Source organism: Pituophis catenifer, unplaced genomic scaffold (assembly GCF_029215685.1).
Source record: "Pituophis catenifer annectens isolate HBS135680 unplaced genomic scaffold, rPitCat1.0.hap2 SCAF_1, whole genome shotgun sequence".
Taxonomy (NCBI): domain Eukaryota; kingdom Metazoa; phylum Chordata; class Lepidosauria; order Squamata; family Colubridae; genus Pituophis; species Pituophis catenifer.
The window spans coordinates 207,379,427-207,404,839 of record NW_027256881.1 but is presented as its reverse complement, the minus strand read 5'-3'; the positions used below and the strand labels follow the sequence as shown (position 1 = coordinate 207,404,839).

At 37.1% G+C, this 25,413-nt stretch overlaps 1 protein-coding gene across 1 annotated transcript in view; it reads right to left on the bottom strand.

Annotated features, from left to right (window-relative positions):
* PRPF40A (pre-mRNA processing factor 40 homolog A) overlaps positions 1-25,413 on the bottom strand; it is a 42,041-nt gene that overhangs the window by 14,210 nt on the left and 2,418 nt on the right. Inside the window, exons 2-10 of the mRNA XM_070942052.1 lie at positions 19,743-19,880; positions 16,859-16,939; positions 10,279-10,309; positions 8,084-8,106; positions 5,269-5,343; positions 5,076-5,186; positions 4,657-4,777; positions 2,047-2,071; positions 433-729 (exon numbers count right to left, since the gene is read on the bottom strand). Coding sequence (XP_070798153.1) covers positions 433-729; positions 2,047-2,071; positions 4,657-4,777; positions 5,076-5,186; positions 5,269-5,343; positions 8,084-8,106; positions 10,279-10,309; positions 16,859-16,939; positions 19,743-19,880 — 902 coding nt within the window. The remainder of the gene's footprint in view (positions 1-432; positions 730-2,046; positions 2,072-4,656; positions 4,778-5,075; positions 5,187-5,268; positions 5,344-8,083; positions 8,107-10,278; positions 10,310-16,858; positions 16,940-19,742; positions 19,881-25,413) is intronic.

The following is a 25,413-nucleotide window of genomic DNA, read 5'->3' as shown; positions in this document are numbered from 1 at the left end:
AAATGAGATGAAATTCGGGACAGAAATGGCAATATAAAGAAACACCATGTATAACACCCAGAGTTGGAAAAACAAGCCTGTAAGAAAAAGATTCCAGGTTTCACAAGAAGGTTCTCTAGCAGGAAAAATAAATGAAAGATATTCTGGGAACTTTTCCCTCTTATCTTTGCTACAGGAAATGGAAAAGAAATTAAAAGATAATCTATTTAACCAAGCCTCCATTGTGGCTATCTTTTCCTCCTGCACAATTTAAGATGACAAGCCCCTAAAGGTACTAGAAGTTAATAACAACTAAAAAAACAACAACAGTACTTTTCTTGTCTTTTCTTCTTCCATTTTTTTAAAGAAAAGAAACCCACTTTTTTCTCCCAAACAATGAAAGATTCTCTTGAAAAATAATAGGAGATGAGGTTATTAAGAACTATTACTTACTCCAAGGATTCTTGCTTTGGTGTTTCTTCCACAGAGTTTGTGATAACTTCCATGCTCTGTTCTTGTACAACAGAAGGAGCCACTGGCTGTACCTGCTCATCTGTTGAAGGAGCTATTCCAGCATCATTTTCTATAATTGGAGCCACAGCGGAAGGCTCTGATTCTGGAGCTGAGGCCACAGCAGGAGCAACAGGGGCTGACGGTACAGGTACTGGTATGTCAGGAACACTGGCAGCAGCAACTGGAATCCCTGGTGCAACCGCAGCAGATGAAACTGGAGCAGATTCTTCGGATTTGCTGTTATAGAAATAGAAATCATTTTTTGTTCTAAAAATCCTGCCAATTTCTCAAAGATCATATTTTCCACTGCACATCTGTAAATAACTTTCCCCCATGAAAAGTCCAATTTGTAACTGATTTACAAGACAGGGATAGCATCAGCTTCTATCTTTCTGCATCTCCTTCAGAACAGGCAAGCCATGGTGTTTGACAGCATTAATGCCTTAAAAATTTCTACTAAAAGTCTAATGAAATGCAGGCTGTTCTATCACATATAATTCCATGTATCTGCAGTTATAAATAGAATATCAACCCAGCACACTTAATTTAGTAAACAAGGCTATTAGTTATTAATAGAGCTGCCAATTAATATACTTCTTAATACTTTAAAAGCTAGTCAAGACATTAATGAAAATCATATTCTGTGCAAATCACTACTAATTAATCACACCTGAGATAAAATGTGCTTTTTATTATTCCTAATCTGCTCATCAATTTCACTGGATATTCTTAAAGTCACTCATTAAGACAGGGCAAAGTCTTCCTATACATTCAAACTTACAACTTCCACACTTGTTTTTACATAAAACGGAGAGGCAAGCTTCTTCCTTCCAAATTATAAAAATTAGTCGCTAACATACATTATTTGTGCATATTTAATTAAATGATTTCTAAATTAAAATTTATATAGGCAGGTGTTCCATTTTTGGTTATGGTTTTCCTTGCAGCCTCGTGCTAAGGGTTTTTTTGGCAGGAGGTAAATCTCATAATTCAAACTTCCAAAACCCCTTTTCTATTGTTTTTAAGACTTAAGGAACACATCAATAGGAAAAGCCTCAGATTGTGACTGCTATGTTCCTCAAAATTAAGAGGTCACAATACTGTAATTTGCTGTCAACATGCATTCATTTTAACTAATTTTATGAAAAGGCTGAATCATTTTCTAGGGAAATATCAATTACTTCCTTAGAAATGAATATCCAGGAACATCCATTCTTTCTTTACATCAGTTACTGAACAATTAATATCAGCAGGTTGAGAAGCTAAAACTGTGTAAAATTCAGCTGCTGGGATGCAAACCAGGAATGATATAGTACTAGCATTGTTTCAAATCCTGTTAAGATTGTCAATTGTTTTCGGAATGTAGTTCAACATACTGGTTTCAACCTTGATGCTACATATATAATTATCTAAGTACTTTCCGAGATATTGTATTTAATCTCTACTTTTCCTCTTCCAAAAAGGTTTTTAAAATGGATTAATCTTTTCATCAGTTTTGACTGCATTTTAGTTTAAGTACAAAGACATATTTAAGAAAAGTATTTGTAAGCATACCTGCTTTCTTCTGCTTTAATCATTGCTGTAAAAGAAGAACAAAGAAGTATTTATATATTTAAGATATTTTATATCATTTTAGAGATAGACCCGAAAACATTCTGCATGTGAAAAATCACTTTTTTTATTTTTAAGTGAAAATATAGTATAGCCTATATGTCAAGTGTTTTATGAATGAATGAATAACTTTTTCAGATGACAGAACACAAAAGGTATTTTAAAAATACAGACGTCAGACTTCTGGCGGAGGTATGGTGAACTGAAGACATCTTCGCAAAAACTAAGCCAATGACCGTGGCAAAGACCAAAGAACCAGTGAGTAAACCACTATTCTGGAACCTCTCCAGATAAAAAGAGGACAAGAGATCACTCAAATGTGTTCTGGATAGCTGCTCTTCACAAGCAGATAGCAGGAGAGTGATTTTCCACAGGTCTGAATGCCAGGGAACAAAGGATTTAACCATTTTGTTCACAACCATAGTTGAGCATTATAATGACCCTAAATTTGCAAGCCCTGCTGTCTAATCACTTTTGAAAATTACCTATTAACTTAAAGCTATTAGAGATTTTTGGAACATTTGAAAACTCATTGGGTAAATTTATCTTTAGTTCTGAATAAAAGAAAACATAATTAGAAGTTTAAGAACTTAATTTAAAATAGACAGCAAAAAGCTAAGTAAGATTTTGATATATTAAAGTTATAAACAATTTAAGGAATTTAACGAATTTGGAACACTGACTTTCACCATAAGATTTTGGAATTAACTATAAAAATAATTTCTCATTAGAAACAGACTTATTTTGGCTATCCTGGCTATTGTAAATCATACCAAAGATTAAGTTACTTTATGATTTTAGGATACTAGACACTAAAGGGGACCAAAAATTCTAAGCAGAAGGGAAAAAATACAAGCGTGTTCTAGATGTCAGTTAACAGTGGGACTTACAAAATGACATAAAATGTTATAACATCAAAAATATTAGAGAACAGAGCCAAAAATTAGTAACTACAACATCAACAATGTCAATAATGATTATCTGCTTCTATGGCTACACTATTCTAAAAGGTGTTAATGAAGGAACCACAGATGTGGAACCAAATTTAATCTGACATAGCAGAGAAAGTACCAAAACAGGCTTTATCTCATCACACAGGAATCTGTGTAATGGGATAAAGAAGAATTAAAGAGAAATCAAGTCCTACAACATTTGATTGGATTAAGATTAAAATTGTCAGAGGTAAAAAGAAGGAATGTAAAATGGCTTATTTGATTAAGGTTAAAATAAAACATTGTTTTGCAAAGTTCTAGCAATCTTTTAATTGCTTTATTTGCTGAGACCAGGACTGAAAAGTTGATTTTTATGAATTTGCTCACAGATAAGGGATGGGATGAATAGATATTTGTAACCATAAAGGGATGAAGAATTAGTAAATTTGTTAATACTTGTGATGAATGTTGGAAATCACTTCTTTATATATTTTTCTTTTTCTTCATTATATCCTTTCTTTTCCTTTTCTTTTTTCCTGCACTTTTCATTCTTTTTTCTATTCTTTTCTCTTTTTCCAAGTTTAGTTTGTATTAATGTTTATTCTTGTAATCCAAAATCTTAATGAACATTATATTTAAAGAATGCACTTCTTTGATCTTTTCATCTTAACACTAATGTATGAGCTATAGAGTATAAATCACTAATAATTTCGGTACAATTTTGGAATTTCCTACCAATTCCAGTCTCAAATGCTAAAAACAGATCACTGCCTAAGATCCTTTAGAACTGCTGTCTGAAATTGCTGGTGGTTCTGTGCAATAGGTTGTTCCTCTATAGCCGTGATGGCGAACCTATGGCACGCGTGCCACAGGTGGCACGCAGAGCCATATCGGTGGGCACACGAGCATTGCCCTAGTTCAGCTCTGGCACGCAGGTTATGTGCCAGTCAGCTGATTTTTGGGCCTTCTGGGCCCATCGAAAGTCGGCAAACAGGCTATTTCCAGCCTCTGAGAGCCTCCGGAGGGGGTGGGGAAGGCTGTTTTTGCCCTCCCCAGGCTCCAAGAAAGCCTCTGGAGCCTGGGGAGGGCGAAAACCGGGCCTACTGGGCCCACCGTGCCATCGCATGCCAAAAGCGGGGAAAGCACAGGGGTGTCGCGCGTGCATGCGCGTGGGGGCAAGGCGTACTGAATTATGCAGGGCTGTGGAGTCGGGAGATAAATGTTTCGACTCCGACTCCTCAGTTTTTTTTACTTCCGACTCCGACTCCGACTCCAGGTACCCAAAATTTCCTCTGATTCCGACTCCTCGACTCCGACTCCACAGCACTGGAATTATGGGTGTGGGCACACGTGGGTTTGACCCCCACCCCCCCCCCCCGTGCTCGTCCCGCTTTTGGCACACGAAGGCGAAAAGGTTAGCCATCACTGCTCTATAGTTACTGAGGGTGACTGTATCCTTTTTATCTTTTATCAACAATAATTTATCCAATTATTCCTTTAACTAAAACATTTAAAATATCTTAGATTATTTCATTATATGGTCTGAATCTCCCACCTTCACTAACTGGAATTGCCACAATCTATAAAGCTTATGTTGAAGATAAAACATCATGATAATTACCTTCAAGATCTTCAAGTTCTTTGGGTTTTGCCCAACGGGATTCCTTTGTTTGAGAGTTGTAGTAATAAGGCTTTCCAGAATCAGATTTGTATTCTTTCCATGGGCATTTTGACAACAATTGCTAAGGAAGGGGAAACAACACAATATCAGAAATCATTCTATAATACAGAAATGAATGTAGTAAAATGCTTTCAGAATCTTTGGATGAAGATGCAAAATTGCAAAGATACAAGTTACACACAATTTGTTTCATGAAATAAAATTCTTTGGGCACTCTCTGCCTAATGCAGCATTAATATGAAGACTAGGATACTAGAATTGCACATCAAAAGAAACATTTTTCTTAATAGTAAATATTTCTTTTTCATTCAGTGAGACATGGATAGTTAAATAATTACATTTTCAGTTGCTTCTTTTACCTCTGCAGGGGTTTTAAGATCATCTGGCTTCTCCCAGGTAGACTGTTTGGTCTCAGTATTATAATAGTATGTCCTCCCATCTGGTGACTTATGCTCTGACCACGTAGATTTCTAAGGAAAATAGAACATTCTATTTCTGTCTTGGGATTTTAAGACAGAGTATAACAAAACTGTTAAGAGAAAAACATGAAACCTGTTTTGAGGGCTCTTCATTAGTAGAGTTATTGGTTGGAGTGGCTTGTTGCACCGCACAAACTGGAGGTGTAGGCTAAATAAAGAAAATATATGAATTAAAATTTAATCCAGTGAAATGCAGTTATGTTTTTATTCAAGATATAAAAGCGATAACCTTGTTCCTTAATTTTATTTCTGTACCTTAAAAAAGCAAAGGTTTTGATCACATTGCTTTTTAAGCCTTTATCAGATATTAACATAATAATAATAATAATAATAATAATAATAATAATAATAATAATAATAATAATAATGTCACTATAAACCAATGTATTTCTTTCGGTGTTATGCAATGCTTTTAAATAGTTCCAATGAAAAGTTCATTATCTGGTTGTCTTGTTAGATTCCAAATGCTAGGGATGTAATCAAGAGGGATGCATGCTTGTTTATTACATAGTTATTTATCCAGTCATATTAATAAATTGATGATGGCAGTTTGTGCCAATAGGACAAGACCAAATCTTATGAGTTAATGGTCCAACTTCTCAGTTGGATTTTGAAAAGCATAGCAATTGGAACAAAACCTTACCGAACATTCTCTGACATATTCAATATAAATAAAGGAATCTGTCATTTCAAGATCATAAGACACGCTATTGCCATCTCTGCTAATCATATTTTTATGATCTACCTTGTTTCTGATTCAAATTACGCGCAATGAAATATAACCCAATCTACAAAATGGCAGTTATTCAGAGATGAAAAGAACCTAGGTTACAACAATGGTGAACAGGAAACTCCTGCTTCCATTAAATGTAATAATGCTTACCAGAATAGCCTAGCTTCATTAACTATAGTTTAATGTGTTTTTTAAAATTAAATCTGCATTATGTAGAAATGATATCACTGATTGCAGTGATCAAATCTAAGTCTCAAATATGCTGATAGTAATGGAGAAGTGAACAGAATATGATCTTAATTGTTTTATAACAGGTGATTGCCTAGCTATATGCAAATAGTGTTGTCTGAAATAAAAAAACTCAAAAAAGTAATGGAGACATAGAAAAATAAATTTATACTAAAGATGAATACTTTTCAGATGAGAGGACATGAAATTTGAGATTTCAAGACAATACTAGCTGTCCTTTTCAAAGCCTTTCTATAAGCCACACTCATCTACAGCAGGGGGCAGCACCTAATCAATTCTGATGTCAGAAACCTTATCAGCATCATCAGATGTAGGAAATAAAGTTGAAAAATACATCCAAGAAGACGATAATGGAAAATCACTTCCATAATAAAGTCAAGAAAATTCATCAACATATTAATATGATTACAAGGAGTCAAAATTCACTGTAGGGACACTTTTATATACTTTCCCTGTTTGGAAAATGGAGCCTATAGGGATTGCTTATGAAAATGGCTACAGGTAGAGTTCTCGATTTATGGCCATTTGTTTAATGATAGTTCTAAGTTATAATGGCCTTGGAATAAGTAACTTATAGCCTGCCCTCAAAATCACAACTGCTGCACCGTCCCTGCAGTCTTTTGATTGCAGTTCAGGTACTTGGCAACTGGCAATAATTTACAAGGATTGCAACATTCTTCATTCATATAATCATGATTAATGGTTTCCCCAGCTTGCTTCTGACAAAAAAAATTAATTGGGGAAGCTGGATTTGCTTAAGCACATGATTTACTTAACGACCAAGATTCACTCAATGACTACAGCAAACTGGTTATAAAATGGGATCCGGCCACATGATGACTCATTAAGGATTGCATTGCTTAGCAACCAAAATTCCGGCCCCAACTTTGGTCATAAATTGAAGATCACTGTACATTCATAACCTTGAAAATTCTTAAGGATTCAATAAGTAACAAAAACATTTTATAACTTAAAAATTGTCTTTCTGTGCACATTTGCATTATAAAAACATTTTCTGATATATTCATAACACCGACTGGAGTTAAATATACTATGTTCTTACATGCTCTGAAAAGTAATTCCTAATCATTACTATATTAGCTATTAGGGAACTTGCAAACTGAAGAATTGTAGCCTAATTTAGTCACAATTCTTGCTTCTCATTCTTCTTCCAGAATAATTACAACAGATTATGACAAGAGTCTCTGGGAGACATATGGCATAAAAAATTAATCAAATAAACAACAAAGTACAATTAGTTAAGAAGAGGGGTATCTACATATTGGTGGAAAGGCTCAAAAATCTACAAAATAGCAGGCATGGCATTGGGATCCACGTCTGCCCAATTTGTATAAATGTACAGCAGGGCTTGCATTTTAACATAACACCTGATAACATGTAGATTTTGAACATCCTGTAGATTTCCTTATTTAAGAATTATGGCTGGTTTTTAACAGAGGTTCATTAATAGTCCAAATTATCATTATTGAATAGTTTGTCCTGGTTTGGATATAACAAATCAGAACTAGCTGAAACGTCAGGCATGATCCTGCCATAATTAAGCACTTTTGAATGAATCCCATCAAGGGAAAATGTTTACTACATTTTAAATGTAATTTAATGTAAAGTTTTGAATAAAATGAATGCAAAGATCATATCTAGTTCAAAATTGCATAAGTGGTAACTTTATGTATATGATACAAATTATGAGTTCTGAAGCCAAGTTATTGTACTTTACCTGCATTACTTATCCTATTCAAACCTTCTATCTAAGTATGAGTGTTCTAAGACTTTGGCAAAGTTAAGTACTCAACAAAGTGCTTGCTTTAATATAAGAGGGAGAAAGATAGCAGGGAAACTGGCTAGAAATGACTGAATTACCAAGAAACAAAATGTCCTTTCTTACCTGAGTCCCAGGGGGAGCTAAACCTATGCAGAAAAAAAAAAATTGAGAAATCAATTTTATGGAAATACTAAAACAAATCCTTCCTGATTTACTGTGATTCAAAAAGCTTTCAAGTTTCATTAAAATAAATTGGCACACAAGTCCTATATTTAACAGCTTACTTGCCAGGAACTATTTCAGGCAGAATGTCATGGATGCACATTTTGGCTGAGGCCACATTTAATTAATACAATTTACTCTACACTTACACTTAAAAAGAAAGTCAGAAATAATAAAAAAGCAGATCTTAGGTGTTCAGATGTTAGTTGTGTGTTACATGCAATCAGCCAAATCACATTTTAACTACCTAATTTCCTAGAAAGCATTATTCATGCCAATATTCCAAGTATTTCTCTTCCAGAGCAGCGATTAGATTCATATACTGTGCAAAGTCAACTGGGTTGGTTGAATTCACTTTCGCATGTTGCGTGAATTCACCCAGTGTGCTCTACAAATACCTTTTTATTGTTTATAAATAAAATAAATAAATAAATAATTTTATTTCTATACCGCCCTTCTCCCGAAGGACTCAGGGCGGTGTACAGCCTATTTAAAAACACAGAAACAAAACAATAATTAAAATTTAAAATCATTAAATAGTTAGGCTCCAATTAAAAATCCCAGAAATTTAAAATACCCCAATTTAAAACGTTATGTTAATAGCCCGGCCTGGCGGAACAACAGGGTCTTCAGAGCGCAGCGAAACACCCAGAGGTCGGAGATCTTACGTATTTCCGGGGGCAGTTCATTCCACAGGGCTGGGGCTCCCACAGAGAAGGCCCTCCCCCTGGGTGTCGCCAGCCGACATAACTTGGCCGATGGCACCCTGAGGAGACCCTCTCTGTGGGAGCGGACTGGTCTGTGGGAGGCTATTGGTGGCAGAAGTCGGTCTCGAAGGTACCCGGGTCCTATGCCATGGAGCGCTTTAAAGGTGGTAACCAACACCTTGAATCGCACCCGGAAGACCACTGGGAGCCAGTGCAGCTCGCGCAGGAGGGGTGTCACGTGGGCGCAACGAGTTGCACCCATAACTACCCGCGCGGCCGCATTCTGGACCAGTTGGAGCCTCCGAGTGCTCTTCAAGGGGAGCCCCATGTAGAGAGCATTACAATAGTCCAACCGGGAGGTGACAAGGGCGTGAGTGACCGTGCGCAAGGCTTCCCGATCCAGAAAGGGCTGCAACTGGCGAATCAGGCGAACCTGATAAAAGGCCCTCCTGGCCACGGCTGTGATGTGCTCTTCTAAAGACAGCCGTGCGTCCAGGAGGACACCCAGATTGCGAAAAATTTTAGCAAAAATTATGGTTTATTCAAAACATAATACAGGGAGTCCTCGACTTATGACAGCAATTGGGACTGGAATTTCCATTCCTAAGCCATATGGCCATAAAGCGTGGACACATTTCTTAGTGAAGGCAATCCCTGCAGCCCCAGTTGATGTTAACAGAATCCCATGTTTATTAAGCAAGTAACCAATACAACCAAAGTCAGTGGGAAGGCCAGCAGAAAGTCCTAGGCCCACAGGCAGGTAAGTAGCTGCTGCTTGGTGGGGGAAGGAGCAAGAGGGTGCACAAGAGAGGATGCATGAGAAGATGGTGCAGGCATACAAGAGGGCCAGGGAAAGTACCAATGGGTGTGCAAAAGGTACTATTTGGGTCAGGTATGCAGGATGGCAAAGATGCAAGGAGGTACATGAGAGGTGCTGGCTGGGGAAAGTGCAAAGAGATGTGCAAGAGGCTCCATAGAGGCCAGGGAGAGTACAAATAAATTCTTACTTATGCTTTGATATTTTGTGAGATGTTTTTAATATAACCACCCAGTCACTTAGGTGAGACAGGTAGTATAGAAGTGTGATGAATGAAAAAATAAATAAAACTATAACTAGTGGGCTGACACAATCCTGACTATTCTGTTGTTAAATTCTTTCCCCTAATTGTTAGCATTTTCTCTTGTATTTTTCTAGATGAACTTTTAATCCAAAAAATATTATTTCTAAAGACCATAAAGTTTGTTTGTTCCATTATAAAAACAGACATTTTCAAATTTTCCTTTGATAATTAAATTAACGGCAAAATTTAATTTAGTTTTAATTAGAAAAAATAATATTTCTTATAACAGCCTAAATTACTTAACAAATAATTGATTATTCATACATACCAATTTGCGAATCCATGCTGTTCACTCCTGGCTGTAAAAAAAACAAATATATATATATATATATATACCTATTTCAATTTGAGATGATAGCAGACTTGTTTATACACACACACACACACACACACACAGACAGACACAGGTAATAACGCGGAAGTGGTTTATCCTTGCCAGATGTTTTTTTTAACTTCCCATTCCAGTCTTTTGTGCTTGTATTTTCTGGTTATTTCCTGTCCAAATACTAACCAGATTCGAACTTGCTTTGCTTTTCAAAACCAGACAATATTGGCTAGGAAGAAAGAAAACTACAGACAGACCTCAACATATAACCAATAGGGACCAAAAAATTTGTTATTGAGTAGTGTAATTATTAAGTAAGGCAGAGTGCAACTGAACCCAATTTTACAAACTTTTCTGTAATTTGCAACTTATTTCCAGCTTCTCCATTGACTTTGCTTTACAGAAGCTGGCCAGGATGGTTGTAAATGGCAATCTGCAGGAAACTGTGATCATCATAAATATGCAGCAAATGCCAAGCTCTCAAATTATGATCACAGGACTGAGGGGCACTTTGACAGTTCTTAAATGCGAGGACTGGTTATAAGCCAGTTTTTCCAGTACCACTATTAACTTAGAAAGATTGCTAAATGAATGGCCTTTAACCGAGGACTACCTGTACTGTGAAAGAAAACTACATTGGTTGAACCTATGGCACACATGCCAGAGATCGCCTCTCTGGGCACGTGTGCCGTCGCCCCAGCCCAGCTTCATCATGTTTCTCTGTCGAGTTTCTCGCCGTCATTTGCAGAGAAACAAAAGTCTGTGGAACTAAAAAAAAAAAGTTTCACTCAATCAATTCCCACTTCTTGGAAAGAAAAAGATCTCACGAAATTGGAATTGATTGAGTGAACTTTTTTTTTTAGTCCCACAAACTTTTGTTTCCCTGCACACAATGGCAAGAAACGTAACAGAGAAACGCCACGGAGCTGGAAATCAGGTAGGCAAAGAAATGCTTGGAGGAAGCGAGAGCATCTGGGTGGTGGTGGGTGGGGCAAGCTCCGGGTGCGACAATGGAAAAACGGGCAACAGAGCGGCCCTCTCTTCTCCCTGCTCTTCCTCAACTTGTGCTGGCTGCTCCATTTCCCGTATCTACATTGCAGCACAGTGCCCAGGTTCCACTTTGATAGCAAATTTGCCCGGCCAAACTAACCCCGCAGTCTCCTCTACATTGGGCTCAGCTTCAATCAGGTCAGTCAGTCAGTTGGTGACTCCATCGGCGGCGAACAAAACAGCCCTGTTGCGCCACCCCTTCTCCTGCCACCAAGTGTGCCCAAGCATGCGTGGCCTTCCCCCCCTCTTTTTTTCCGTCACGGATCGCGGTGGACAAAAAAACAACCAACCCTCCCACTATAGCCAAGGCCACCCCTGCTAAACAAGCAGCCGCCCCCATGGTAATTACCCATGTTGTACTTTTCAGCCAGACAATCATAGTATTTGCAGAGTCCTTGGGAGAAAGTTATTGGGGGGGGGGGGGAGAGGGAATTAAGCATATTTGTTAATTGGAACCACTCATCAGACAAAGAAGCAGAACAAAAAAAAGCTATCTGGTCTCCATACAGCGGATTCAAAGCATCCCTAACCTTGTCTTTTCCTGCAAGATACAGGCCATGTATCTTGCAGGAAAGATACATGGCCTGTATCTTGCAGGCTTTGCCCTCTCCACTTTCTTGTTTTGAATTTCCTGTCCAAAGGTAATTGGATTTTTTCGCTTGTAACCAAAGGTATCTAGGCTGAGACTGTCCCTTCTTCTGTCCTGGACAGGACATTTTATGGTGATACAGTTTTCTTCCAGATAAATAATTGGTAGGTATTTAGTTATGAGGAAGGCGATGTCTCTTTCAATAATAGAAATTAAAACTATTTTATTTTAACAAGAAAAGAAGTAAAAATATACAGAGAAAATTGGGATAAGAAAATGAAGAGAAAAACTAAGAAATGATAGTACAAAGATTTTTCTTTTCTATTGTTGCTAAATGTAATATTTCAAAAGCAGAAAAAAATGAAGGGGCATAAAAGTGCATTTATCACATTTTTCTTAGAACAATTTGCTACTTTCCTCTCCAAATCTTAAGAAACTTGTTCAGCAATCTTGAGAAGATCTGCTTGCTGGTTTGGCTGAACCAACTACAGAGATTTAGAAATAGAAATAGAATAACAGAGTTGGAAGGGACCTTGGAGGTCTTCTAGTCCAACCCCCTGCCCAGACAGGAAATCCTACACCACTTCAGACAAATGGTTATCCAACATCTTCTTAAAAAATTCCAGTGTTGGAACATTCACAACTTCTGCAGGCAAGTTCTTCCACTTATTAATTGTTCTAACTGTCAGGAAATTTCTCCTTAGTTCTAAGTTGCTTCTCTCTTTGATTAGTTTCCACCCATTGCTTCTTGTCCTGCCCTCTAGTGCTTTGAAGAACAGTTTGACTCCCTCTTCTTTGTGGCAACCCCTGAGATATTGGAACACTGCTATCATGTCTCCCCTAGTCCTTCTTTTCATTAAACAAGACATACCCAGTTCCTGCAACCGTTCTTCATATGTTTTAGCCTCCAGTCCCCTAATCATCTTTGTTGCTCTTCTCTGCACTCTTTCTAGAGTCTCCATATCTTTTTTACATCGTGGTGACCAAAACTGAATGCAATATTCCAAGTGTGGCCTTACCAAGGCATTATAAAGTGGTATTAAAACTTCATGTGATCTTGATTCTATCCCCCCGTTTATGCAGCCCAGAACTGTGTTGGCCTTTTTGGCAGCTGCTGCACACTGCTGGCTTATATCTAAATGGTTGTCCACTAGGACTCCAAGATCCCTCTCACAGTTACTACTATTGAGCAAGGTACCACAATTAGCTGAACTCTGCCTTGTTTATCATTATTTTAGGTAGTAAAACCTCAGTATTCAGGTTAAATTGCCATGTGATAAATAAGTGGGTTTTGGGTTGCAGTTTGGGCACTTGGTCTCTAAAAGGTTCGCCATCACAGCTATGAAGCTCAGCTCAAAGGAGACTATTTTTGTAAAATACATGTTAAGTAATAACATGTAAGTAAAGTTAAGTAAACAGTCACTACCATTTCATGCAGATTCCACGTTTGGATTTTAGGAATGTGTTTTGTGTACAATCATGCAAGATTAATGCACTCTATATGGAGAGCGTTGAAGACCACCTAAAAGTTTCCACTGGTCCAGAATGCATTATTTGATTCAAGATGTAGCTATTACCTATAAAGCCCTACATGGCATGAAGCTCAGTTGCTTGAGGGACTGCCTATCTCCATATTATCTGCCCAGCTAATTTGATCTGGCAGGGTTGGTACACTTCGGGTTCCTTTGACTAAGCAATGCCATTTATTAGGACACTGTAAGTGCACCTTCTCTAAAGCAGCACCTACCATCCAGAATGAGGCTCCCTAAGATCCAAAACCACTTGCTGGTATTTGAAGGGTCTTGAAGACTTGACAATGGTTGGTTGAAGCTTCCTTCAGACTATGTGGGTTGTTTTCCTTTGTTCCCATCTGGTTTTGTCATCCTGTCAATTTTACCCTTTTTTAAATCTCTTTTTTTTTCTTGGTTTAAAGTTTCAGACAACTTGTAATCCACCCAGAGTCGGTAGGAGTTGGGCAGCATTTACTGTAAATATAATAAATTACTACTTTCTCTTAACAATTATCTATTTCTCTCAATCATTGATTACTGGAAAGAGGAAACATTAAGCATCCTCAAATATCATTTATATAGGCAGTTTTAGTCAGCATGCTGAGTTAGTACCAAGTTCAGGCTGATTGGACGAGTCCTACCCATACTGGCTGTTGTCTCCACCCTCAATGGAGAATTTAAAGGTAGCGCTTTCAATTTTGATCAAAAACTAATGCAGTTGTTTCAAAACAAGAGTAATGACAAAGCCGCTCCCAGAAAGCTGATATGAAGAACTTGCAAAGTCACTAGAAATGGAGATGGGGGGGGAGAGATGAGTCTTAGTGATAAGAGATATTATTTTGATTTATATCCTGCCTCTCTTCAAAGAGACCTATCAGGTAAAAATTCACCTTTTGAAAAAGACAATTAAGATATTAAAGATGAAAGAGATCAGAAAATTATTACAGGATAATAATGTACTGTATATTTTACTGTATAGAATAAAAAAAGGATAGATTTTTGTAATACTGTTCGTGGAGAATTAGTATTATTTCATAATTAACTGAAAATGGAGACCAAAAGAAAGAAAAGAAATGCCTGCATGTCTAAAAAAAAATCACAGGCTACTGCCAATAAAAATGAAAAGCAATTGAGGAAGCATATAGGGAGAAAATGTAAGTAATTCAGTTTTGATTCTTTTCTGGGATATTTAAATTGGATAAATTTGTGGAAATTAGGCAAAAGAAAGATTTTATAGGAAACACTCTGATTCATCTTCACTGGTTCACTGTATTTTTTTACTGCCTGTAAAAGAGGGAATTTCCTTTTCTCACTAGCTAGTATAGAAATTAATATACTGCAGTCTATTTATTTAGCCATGTGAAATCAAGAATATTAATGACGATCAGGCAAGTAGCAAAAATATTGCTAATAACACAATGCAAAGAGACAATATAAAGAGAATAGGTAAAACTCCCTGAACCCTTAAAGATTCAACGAGAAAGAAAGCTGAAGAGAAACATCTTGCAACAGAAATGTTGTGTGAGCTATCAGACAACATAGGGTAACAATCTAAAACACTGATTAAGTCAAAGAAAAGAGATTGTAATGCAGAATAATCAGGAAGTATATCCTACAAATATTATCTATAATTTTTTAACTTATTTGCCATACACACTCCATGCCCAATTTCAACTTCTGTTCACACCATGAATTTGGCATCAATTTGGTTTTGAGAGTTGACTTTCTCAAGTTAAGTAGAGTTTGCTTTGAGATAGTCAATGACAGTCAGGGAAATCTAGATCTACTATTAAATCACAGGTATTGATACAGATTAACAGAGGTGGAAGGGATCTTGTAAGTCATGTTACACAACAGATAACTATTAAAGCTAAACTAGCCATTCTAGGAAAACAAAATAATCTATTTCACATTTTTCATGTGTACCTATAAAGCAGAGGTTGGGACATAGAATTTAAATAACAAAGAGAATGCTGGTCCTTCCTTCTATTTGCAATCTAGATACAGGTACCGTGTTTCCCAGAAAATAAGACCCAGCCTTATTTTTTTTTGCCTCCAAGAGGCATTAAGTCTTATTTTCGGGGGATATCTTTTCCACTGTCTCACCTCATGGCAGCAGCACCGACAACCCTGCCCAGCAGAGCCCGTGTGGCTGCTGCTGGCCTACTTCTGTGGCCACTTTCTGAAGACCTCTGACGGTAAAACAGAGGCCGGGGGCGCCGCACGTATCAATTCGGAGCTCGTTTCTCGGCTGCAGAGGTCATTCCTGAAGGCCTCTGATGGCGAAACAGAGGCCACAGGGGATGTGTGGAAGCCACAGAAGTGGGCCGGCAAGGCGAGGCAGGTGTCGGGGCGTGGGAGGCTGCAACTGTCCTAAGATAAGCAGGAGTGGGGCACATAGGTCAGCTCCACTCCCATCCTAGCTTGGTTTTTACCTGTGTACTTCGCTCCACCTCGTGCAACCAGATGTAGCAGAGTGGGCAGGGTCTTAAATAGGGCTTACTTTGGGGGGTAGGCCTTATATTGGGCACACGTGTAAAAATCAAGTTAGGGCTTATTTTCAGGATAGGTCTTATTTTTGGGGGGAAACACGGTAGTCCTTGATTTACAAGTTTGCTGTTATAACACTGCAAAAATGACTTATGACCATTTTTCACACTTATGGCCAGTGCAGCAGCCCCATGATCATGTGATCAAAATTCAGACACTTGGCAACTAACTCATATTTATGACAGTTGCAGGGTCCCAGGGTCATGTGATCACTTTTTGCGACCTTCTGACAAGCAAAGTCAATGGGGAAGTCAGATTACTTAACAACCATGTTATTAACTACAGTGATTCACTTAACAGCTGTGACAAGAAATGGGGCAAAACTCACTTAATGAATGTCTCACTTAGGAACATAAATTTTCAGCTCAATTGTAGTTGTACTTTTCTTCAAATCCTTCCAAATTTAAACTAGGATTGTTAGTCTATCTCATCCAAAATTAAGTTTCACATACCCTATGAGTTAACAAAGTTTTTCTCTATAGCATCCCTAGAACATAAAGTGATGCATGAGAGGAAAATGAAATTATTAGTTTGCATTTGTAATAAAACAATTAAATTAAATTAAAATATTTATGAATTTTATAGTTACGCCGTCTATTAAACATCTGAGGCTACCTTATAATGAAACATGAAATAATCATATTCTGACTATAGCATTTTTCATTATATAAATTTGAAATAATTAGCAATAAAGTGGCTCAAGTTGGTTAATTGTTCTAATAAAAGATACTGAACTATATATTGGACAAAAGGTACAGGAAAAGGATACAGAAATCAGTACAGTAGGGAGCAAATACTTTAAAATTGTAAGCAGAATATTTACCGGTCCTGTTGGCTGCATGGGGCCATGAGACATATGAGGTGCCATCATTCCGGGCATCACTGACTGCATCATTCCAGGCATCTACAATCAAAATATGATTATTGTATTTGTTTACAACTAGTCACGCTACATCTGTAACTATTTTTTGTTCATGGGAGGATATAGTTTAACCCTGTTCCCAAACAGCTAAATTGGGGCATAACAAAGGAGTAGAGTTATAAAAGGGCATATAAGTTTAACAAGGGAATCCAGCAATTGTCTGATGATGTTCCAAATAAATACTATTAAAGCTCTAAATGATCAGAAGAATTAAAGTAGGCAAGATATTAATTGCTGAGGGCCAACAAATAAAGACACAATTGTTCATCTACTCTTGATTGTCTTTCGAAAGGGAACTCAAGACAAAACATGAAGAAAGAAGCAGACTGGTATGGAGGGATAGCAGAAAGATAAACAAGTATATGGGCCCATATGCTTGTGTCTTATTTTTAAAAAACCCAAACATTAGACTACTTGCAAGTCATTGAAGGAATGGGGCCCAATCCATTTAAAACTCTAAAACCTCTAATTCCCAAACCAATTCCCTGTGACCTAAGTAAACTCTATTAATCTTGAGGGCTCATTTACCTCATCTATGAACAGAGGATAATACCTGAAGAACTTGTCTCACAGGGCTGGAGTAAGAGTTATGCTGCAAAGATGTTCCAAGATGAAGAGAACTATAAAGTTTAAGAATTATGACTGCAGGGTTCAAAAACATGAACTGTTAAAAAGCGGAGAAAGGCATGCAACAAGGATGCAAACTACCTTAACCAATTAAAACCATATCATTTTCCTTATTCCTTAAATCAGTGTAAATATAGTGAGGGATAATTCTTATTCTGACAATGATGCCGCAAGACAATACACACAAGGGTCTAATAGAAGCCAGCTTGGGCAAAGACCCAAGGCATTTATCATATAGAGCTAATTTCCTTGTGTATGCACATGGCCATTAACCAGAAAAAAATTTCTGAAAGAAAGGCAAAGGTTTTGTGAAATTTTCATCAGTCCTCATTGGGGACTAAGAGGATGGCAACACATAATATAATTAATTGGCCGTATTCAGCCAATTTTATCGGCAGATCCCACAAATAGTGCTAGGGAAATCAACCCCCAAATATGTAATGACAATCCCTGAAGGGTTGGCCAAATAACCCCATTCCCATGTATCTTCAGGGAGCATCAGGTTATTGCTCCCTCTTACCTTCCATCTTGTGTGGAGGGAGAGGTATTTGGTAGGGCTACTGCTCCACCCTCAATCCACAAGGTTTTCTTGGAAGCGTGAGGAAGAGAAGAAAGAATGGGAGTGGCCCTCCCATTCCCCACCATCCTGTAGAAGCAGGAGAAGAAAGGAGTCTTGCCCCACTGCTGCTTCCAAATAAGTGTGTTCCAACCAAGAGTTGCTCCCTAAATATCTCCATCCAAATAGTTTTAGAAACACTTTCAGAATATAGGCCACCAATTATATTCTATCCCCATAAAATAAAACATTTGTGCTTGACAAATCCAGGTTTTAGGAAAGCCACAAAGCTCCAGGGGTTTATCAACTATGTGGTGGCTCTCAACACATGGATTTATAACCCATTGTCTCTGAATGTTAGTCCTGCTTTAAGTGCTTGGAGACAGCCTTAATTTTATGACATATCACTTGATGCACAACTCAAGATATCTATAAATCAGTGCCTGGAGAAAGGAAATACCAATATCAATAGGAAAAAACGTGTAAATAAGAATAAACTGTGTGAAATATGATAAAACAAACTGGATAAGTGGAACACGGTAACCCCCAAAAGTGATAAAAAAGAGCTTCTAAAGATTTGTTAGTTTTTTTCCTTAAACAGAAAAATAATATACCTTGAAGAAAGTACTTGGGTTGTTTAAATGAATGGGACAATAACCTCATATCCAAGACATAATTCTCCATATTTTAAGTGCCAAACACATATATCTGCCTGCCTTACATTTCTTGGAATTCATTTCTAGTAATATGTGCAAGAAGATCGCCCATTTGCATTCTATGAATTCCTGATGATAGCCAAGCAGTAAAATATGCCAAGCAATAGTAATGTGAGCAGAACAACAATTTAATTCAAAGCAATGGCCTAGGGAATTTGATCAGTTATGTTAAATAGGCTGATAATTAGGGGCTTTGCAATTAATGGGTAATAAGATAAGTAGCTGAACTGCTCAAATTACTTTTCATGTTTCCTATTCATCATTCAACCTTGTTTAAACTACATGCACCTGTACTAACAAATTATGATACTGTCCAGAACGCAAAGGACTTACATGATTTTTAATGTCATATGAAGATAGAATGCCCTATTAGCACAGGACTAATACTAAGAGTGACTTTAAAATTCAAGGTATGAATTAGTGTAAGTATGGACAGTAGAGTACTGGATTACTATCTAGAGTAGTAATGAAGGGTATTTTTTTATACTGCTTATATCACACTGAACACAAAGAGCTAAGGCCACTACAAAAAGGAAAAATAAAAGCCCAGATCCGAAAAGGCTAAACTACTTATTGACATACAGGAGAAATATATTAAGGAGAAGTAAGGATTCAACCAAATAGTAAGGAACGTAAGGCCAACATACTTTCGTATCCCAAATGTTATGCAGAAAAGTAACACACCTGTTTAAGAAAAAAAAATCTTCTGAAATAATTTAAATCAGGAATAATGAGAAAAAGAGATTAAGGGAACTGATATGAATCAGTGCCAATTCCTAATGAACTATGGAAAGTTTTTAAAAGATAGAAATTACAGTGTTGTTTCATTTCAAAGTAGTATATATATATATATAAATATAAAACAAAATCACAGAAGCCCATTTACCTGTCCCATTTGTGGTCCTCCCATTGGAGGCATCATTTGAGGCATCATCCCATGAGATACTGGAGGCATGTTGGGGGGCCTTTGGCCCATAGGATGCATTCCCATGGGTGGATAGTGAGGCATGCCTGGATGTCCCATCTGAAAAACACAGTTTAGGATTTTAGGAAAGCAAGCAAAACAGAAACAAGCTATCTTCCAAATCTGGTTAATTAGGACTCTCAAAGAGCAAGGTATTTTAAATTGTTACAATATTGCCAATCTTGTCAATATATGTTTTATTTTTTTTCCTTTATGGATATTACAACTCATGATCGTTTAAAAACTTGCTATTTTATTATTGCAATTGCTATTTGTATTTTTCATATAACAAGTCTCCACGAAAAAAAGTATAGTAAGTATTAGGGATGTACAAAACATTTCAATCAATTTTGAGTTTGAAATGCTTCAAAATGTTACGACAGTTCACTTTGCACTCAAACACTACTGTTTTGTGTTTGAACAAGGCATTCTGTGATTGAAACATTGTACATCAGATTTCAAATGATCCAATCTCAAAATATATTTTCTGCCAGATGAGAATGTCAAAAAACATTCTTCTGAAAATCTGAACTGTAAAATCAGATCCTGTTTTCTGATAAAATGGTAGTTAAAATATACATATAACAGTTCACTGCCTTCAACAGAGTCCACTGAATTGGGCAGTGCTGTGGAGTCGGAGTCGGAGTCGGAGTCGAGGAGTCGGAGTCGGAGGAAATTTTGGGTACCTGGAGTCGGAGTCGGAGTCGGCAAACAATGCACCGACTCCGACTCCGACTCCGACTCCTACTAAATTTAGATTGGAATTTTAAAAAAAGCAAGTTTAAATGTCCCAATTCACAAAAAGTTATAATTAATGACTTCTCTACTGTAAGAATAAAGACCAATGCATGCAGTGCCTCACGTAACCGCAAAATGAACACGTTAAGTGACCGTGAAGAAGCATGCTTTTCATGTGCTTCACTATAAGGCACGCAACGCACAATTAGGAGTGGCAATACTTATACTTTCCATAGTGTTGTGTTCTGCTGTTACAGGGAACGCAGCGCCCATGGGTAACCTAGCCTCTCACTGATAAGGGATTAAGTAAATATGTTTTTTGCAGGACTAGAGACACTTGCATAAGTGAAGGGAATGGAGAGTCAATAGTTCAAGACTGAAGCTGTAAACCATTGGAAAAACTGCTGTCATTCAGCTAAGGCTATAAAAACTTGTAACTCTGATTGTTAGCTTAAACTTTAAACATGACTAAACACTGTTTAAATTTATGAACCGGCCAAATACTCTGTTCAAAGAAAATACATTGTATGTTTGTATGTGTGTTTCTAATTATTGTTATTTATTCATATTTGTTCTCTTTTATTCTTTAAAGTTTAACAATTCATTCTTTATCTTAATATCTTTATATTTGTTTGGGGTTGGCTTTCTTCCCTTTCATCTTTTTTATTGTACAGCAATCTTTCTCCTCAAACCTACCACCTCTCTCTTTTCTTTCCTTCTTACTTTCTCTTCCTCACCCTCTTCTTCTCCTCCCTACTTCCTCTTCCTTTCTCCTTCTCCTCCTCTCTTCCTCCCTCTCTTACCCTCACTCCTACTCTAATTTCCCTTCCCTTCCTTCATCCCTCTCTATTGCTGTATCCTTTTATGTATATGGACTACTCAGAGGGCTGAAAAAGTTATTTCTGACTGGTCCTCTCCCTTTTGACCAGTCCTCGAACTTACGACTGTCCTCACATTTTACGTTTTTGCCCTATCTTGTCACCATGGTGAAGAGAAGCAGTTGTGAAATGAGTGACATGGTTGTTAAAAATGCTGCACGGGCATAAATGTGAGGATGGTCATAAGTGTGAGGACCAGTCAAAAGTGCGAGGACCTGTCAGAAATGACTTTTTTCAGCCCTCTATACACATAGCCATGGCCACCCGGTCACATGACCAGCTAGCCACACCCACCCAGTCACATAACCTCCAAGCCATGCCCACAAAATAAGCCACGCCCACAGAACCGGTAGTAAAAAAATTTAGAACCCACCCCTGGTTGGGGGTCAACACAACATGAGGAACTGTATTAAAGGGTCGCGGCATTAGGAAGGTTGAGAACCACTGGCTTAGAAGAACTTGGTGGAACAGCTTCTTGGATTCAACTGTAAGTGTTTATATTGTATAGGACAAATCATGTCTAGGTTTAGTGCTGGGATATATAGCTTATTTGTTTGTATAAAGCCATGTACGTACAACTTACAAGACTGTGTATGTTGATATTAAAAATCTAATTATATGCCAGTTAGTATAACATATTTTATATTTTAGGGAAAGAGGCATCCTAAACAATGGCAAAAAGACTGCTAACAACAAACACAACAAAGTCTACTGTTTATGAGCACTTTGCATTATCAAGTGATGGAAAACATTACGTGTGCCAATGTATTAGAAAAGATGATGATGGTGAAAAACAATGTGATGCAAAAATTAGCAGTTTCAGTGGGCCTGATAAAAATGCACCTACAAGAGCATCAAATTTGAAAAGACACTTACAGCGTTTTCATCCCAAAGTGTTAGAAGCCGTGAATGAGAAAGATAGCAATGAAAACATTGCATCTACTTCTGTGACAAAAAACGTTCAGAAATCTACTGGAGAACAATCACAAATAAGAAAATTCTTTATATCTGACAAAGTTACCATAAGGATGACACCAGAAAAATTCAAACACCACATTATTGAAATGGTAGTAAAGAATAGTGTACCACTATCCTTCTTTTCACAGACAGCCTTTTTAGGCCTAAATGGAGAAATGGCAAAAAAACTTGGTGTTTCTCTGGAAAGAGAAAGTATAAGGAAACTTATAATTGAGGAGGCCAAATGTAAAAAGGAAGAACTACAGAAAGTTATGAAAGGACGTTTTGTCTTCCTTAAAATGGATGCATGCACACGTCACAGAGTCAATTATTTCGCTATTAATGTTAGATTTGTGGATGAAAATAACAAAACAATAACACGGACCCTCGGAGTAAAGGACACTCAGGCACATCACACCAGTGATTACCTTCAGAAGTTAGTGGAGGGTGTTCTAGAAGATTTTGAAATTAAAAAGGAACAGATTTTATGTGTTGTGACAGATAACGCTTCTAACATGTTGAGCACAATTGAGAAGATGAAGGCAGATGAAGAAGGTATCAAACAGATATTAGACTTAGAGGAAGACAGCTCTGCAAGTATTAGAGAAAGTTTAGAAACTGAAGAGAATGCTGACATTTTTTTAGACAACTTTGTTGAAGAAGCATTGAAGCTTGCTACTATTCATCATATGCGATGTGCTGTTCATACACTGCAACTTGCCATAAGAGATGGATTAAAAGATCGCCATGCAGCTACATTAATTGGCAAATTACGGCAAGTAACTGTTGCAGCCAGGGCCCCAAAAACAGATGCAATTTTGAAAAGACGTGCAGGAAAAGGAGCCATTTTGGATCAAACAACTCGCTGGGGAAGCACTTATTTAATGGTGAAGCGTTTGCTTGAACTTAAAGACTTCATAGAAGAAATGGACAATGAAAATCTTGCATTAACTGCAAGCCAGTGGACACAAACAAAAGAGCTGGAGAACCTTCTTTCTCACCCCTTCACTGTCACCAAGAGGTTGCAATGTGATGATCTAACCCCGGGTAAATTCCTCTTGGAATGGAAGAGCCTGTTATATCGCCTGAACAAAAATGGAGGGTTAATAGCTGAGGGCATTGCATCTTCAATGATGAAAAGAGAGAGTCTTTTGCTGGAAAATGAAATCTTGTTAGCGGCTATTTATGTCGACCCAATGAGCCGACTTTTATTGAACAGTAAACAGATTGCTACTGGGAAAAAGGCCCTCTATGATGTAGCAGTTCGCATGAAGGGATTACGACCTGAAATACCTCCACAGGAGGATGGAGTTCTTTTAAGCAATAGTGGTAACTCAGAATCATCTTCTTCAAACGAAGAATTAGACTTTGATTCCTTCTTAGACAAAATGGAAGTTGCTAAAGGAAAGCGACGTCGCATAAGCGTTACAGAACCAGTAAATGTCCAAATAAAAAAATTCCAACAGGAGTTTTATAAAGCACTAAAAGAAGTTGAAAAGTATGATCGCTCATCAAAACTTACTGTTGAAGAAGCCATCCTTGTTTATCCAGAGATCGTTAGTGATGTGGCCAGAATAGTTACTGCAATGCCACCCACCCAAGTCAGTGTCGAAAGATTATTTTCAGCCCTAAAAATAATAAAGTCTGACTTAAGAGCCTCTATGAAAGAGGATCTGGCAGAGGCAATTCTCTTCCTTAGAACTCTACATTGAATTGATTTGCATTTGCTAAGCCTATAACTACATTTCAAGATTAATATAAACCATTTCTAGGTTTTACAGATTTTGTTTTTGGTTCATATAGATAAGCTTTGTTTTTGTTCTAAAACAACCAAATAATGTGGTTTGTATTTTTGAACTGGTAAAGTTCCTGTTCCTGATGTTTATGCCTGCTGCTACTATCCAGCAACTTGATTAATTAAATTAATAAAAAAAAAATTAATAAAACTTTGTTGTTTTCATTGTGTTTGTCTTTTGCTTAAACTGTTCAATACAGTAGACTGTTGGCTTCCCAGCCAGTAGTCCTGTGGTAATGACATGTATGTTGCCTTTCTTTCCTTCAAGGAATGTATAAAATACATTCGCATATTAATACAGAGGAGTCGGAGTCGGGGAGTCGGAGTCGGAGTCGGAAGTACAAAAAACTGAGGAGTCGGAGTCGGAGTCGGAACATTTATCTCCCGACTCCACAGCTCTGGAATTGGGTAGCTATAAACAATTTAAATAAAACATCCAGATTTGCACTGACAGGTCTAAAACAATTAGATCTTTAATTTTAATTTATTGGTTTAAATATATTAAGTAAGCAAAAGTTAAAGCATGGAAATAAAAAAATGAAAACTGCTTGTATGTTTCTTAAGTTTTAGCTGTATAGAATTAAAAATATAGCTATATGAATTCCTATCAGCTAACATAGACTGTTCAGTGCAAATACTGAGGCAGACTTGAGTTTTACTAAAAATAAATTATATTATGTACCCTAGCCATTAGCTTGTTAGTGATTTATGACTTTTAGACCCTAAATTAAATAGCATTTGGCTATCTACTTGTGCATAATCCTGACTAAAGATAACCTAAAACACCCTTTGCTTGTATTATTTTCTCCAATAATTATAAGGGTAATTTGCAAGTGGGCTTTTTCAAGAGCCACATACAGGAAACTATGTATTTCAAGTCACTAATCTTTGTTCAGCAAACAAACGGAAATACATTTTGTTAAGATGTTATTTTGCTATTTTAAAATTTTAATGACATTTTGGGAGGGGGATAGAATAATGGTTTGATTTTTTTCACCTATCTTTAGATTGTAAAATGAATAAAACATATTAACATATGTATATTTATAATCTGCTCTGAAAAGTATACCTTCATTATATTCTTAATTCTGTAAAGAAATATTTTGGGTAGCAAATCTTCAAACAGGAAAGACTTGGACAGCAAGTCTTCAAAGAGGAAATAACATGTATATTAGGCAGATTTGAGTATAAGTGGTATAACCTTTCTTAGGAATTAAGCACTATT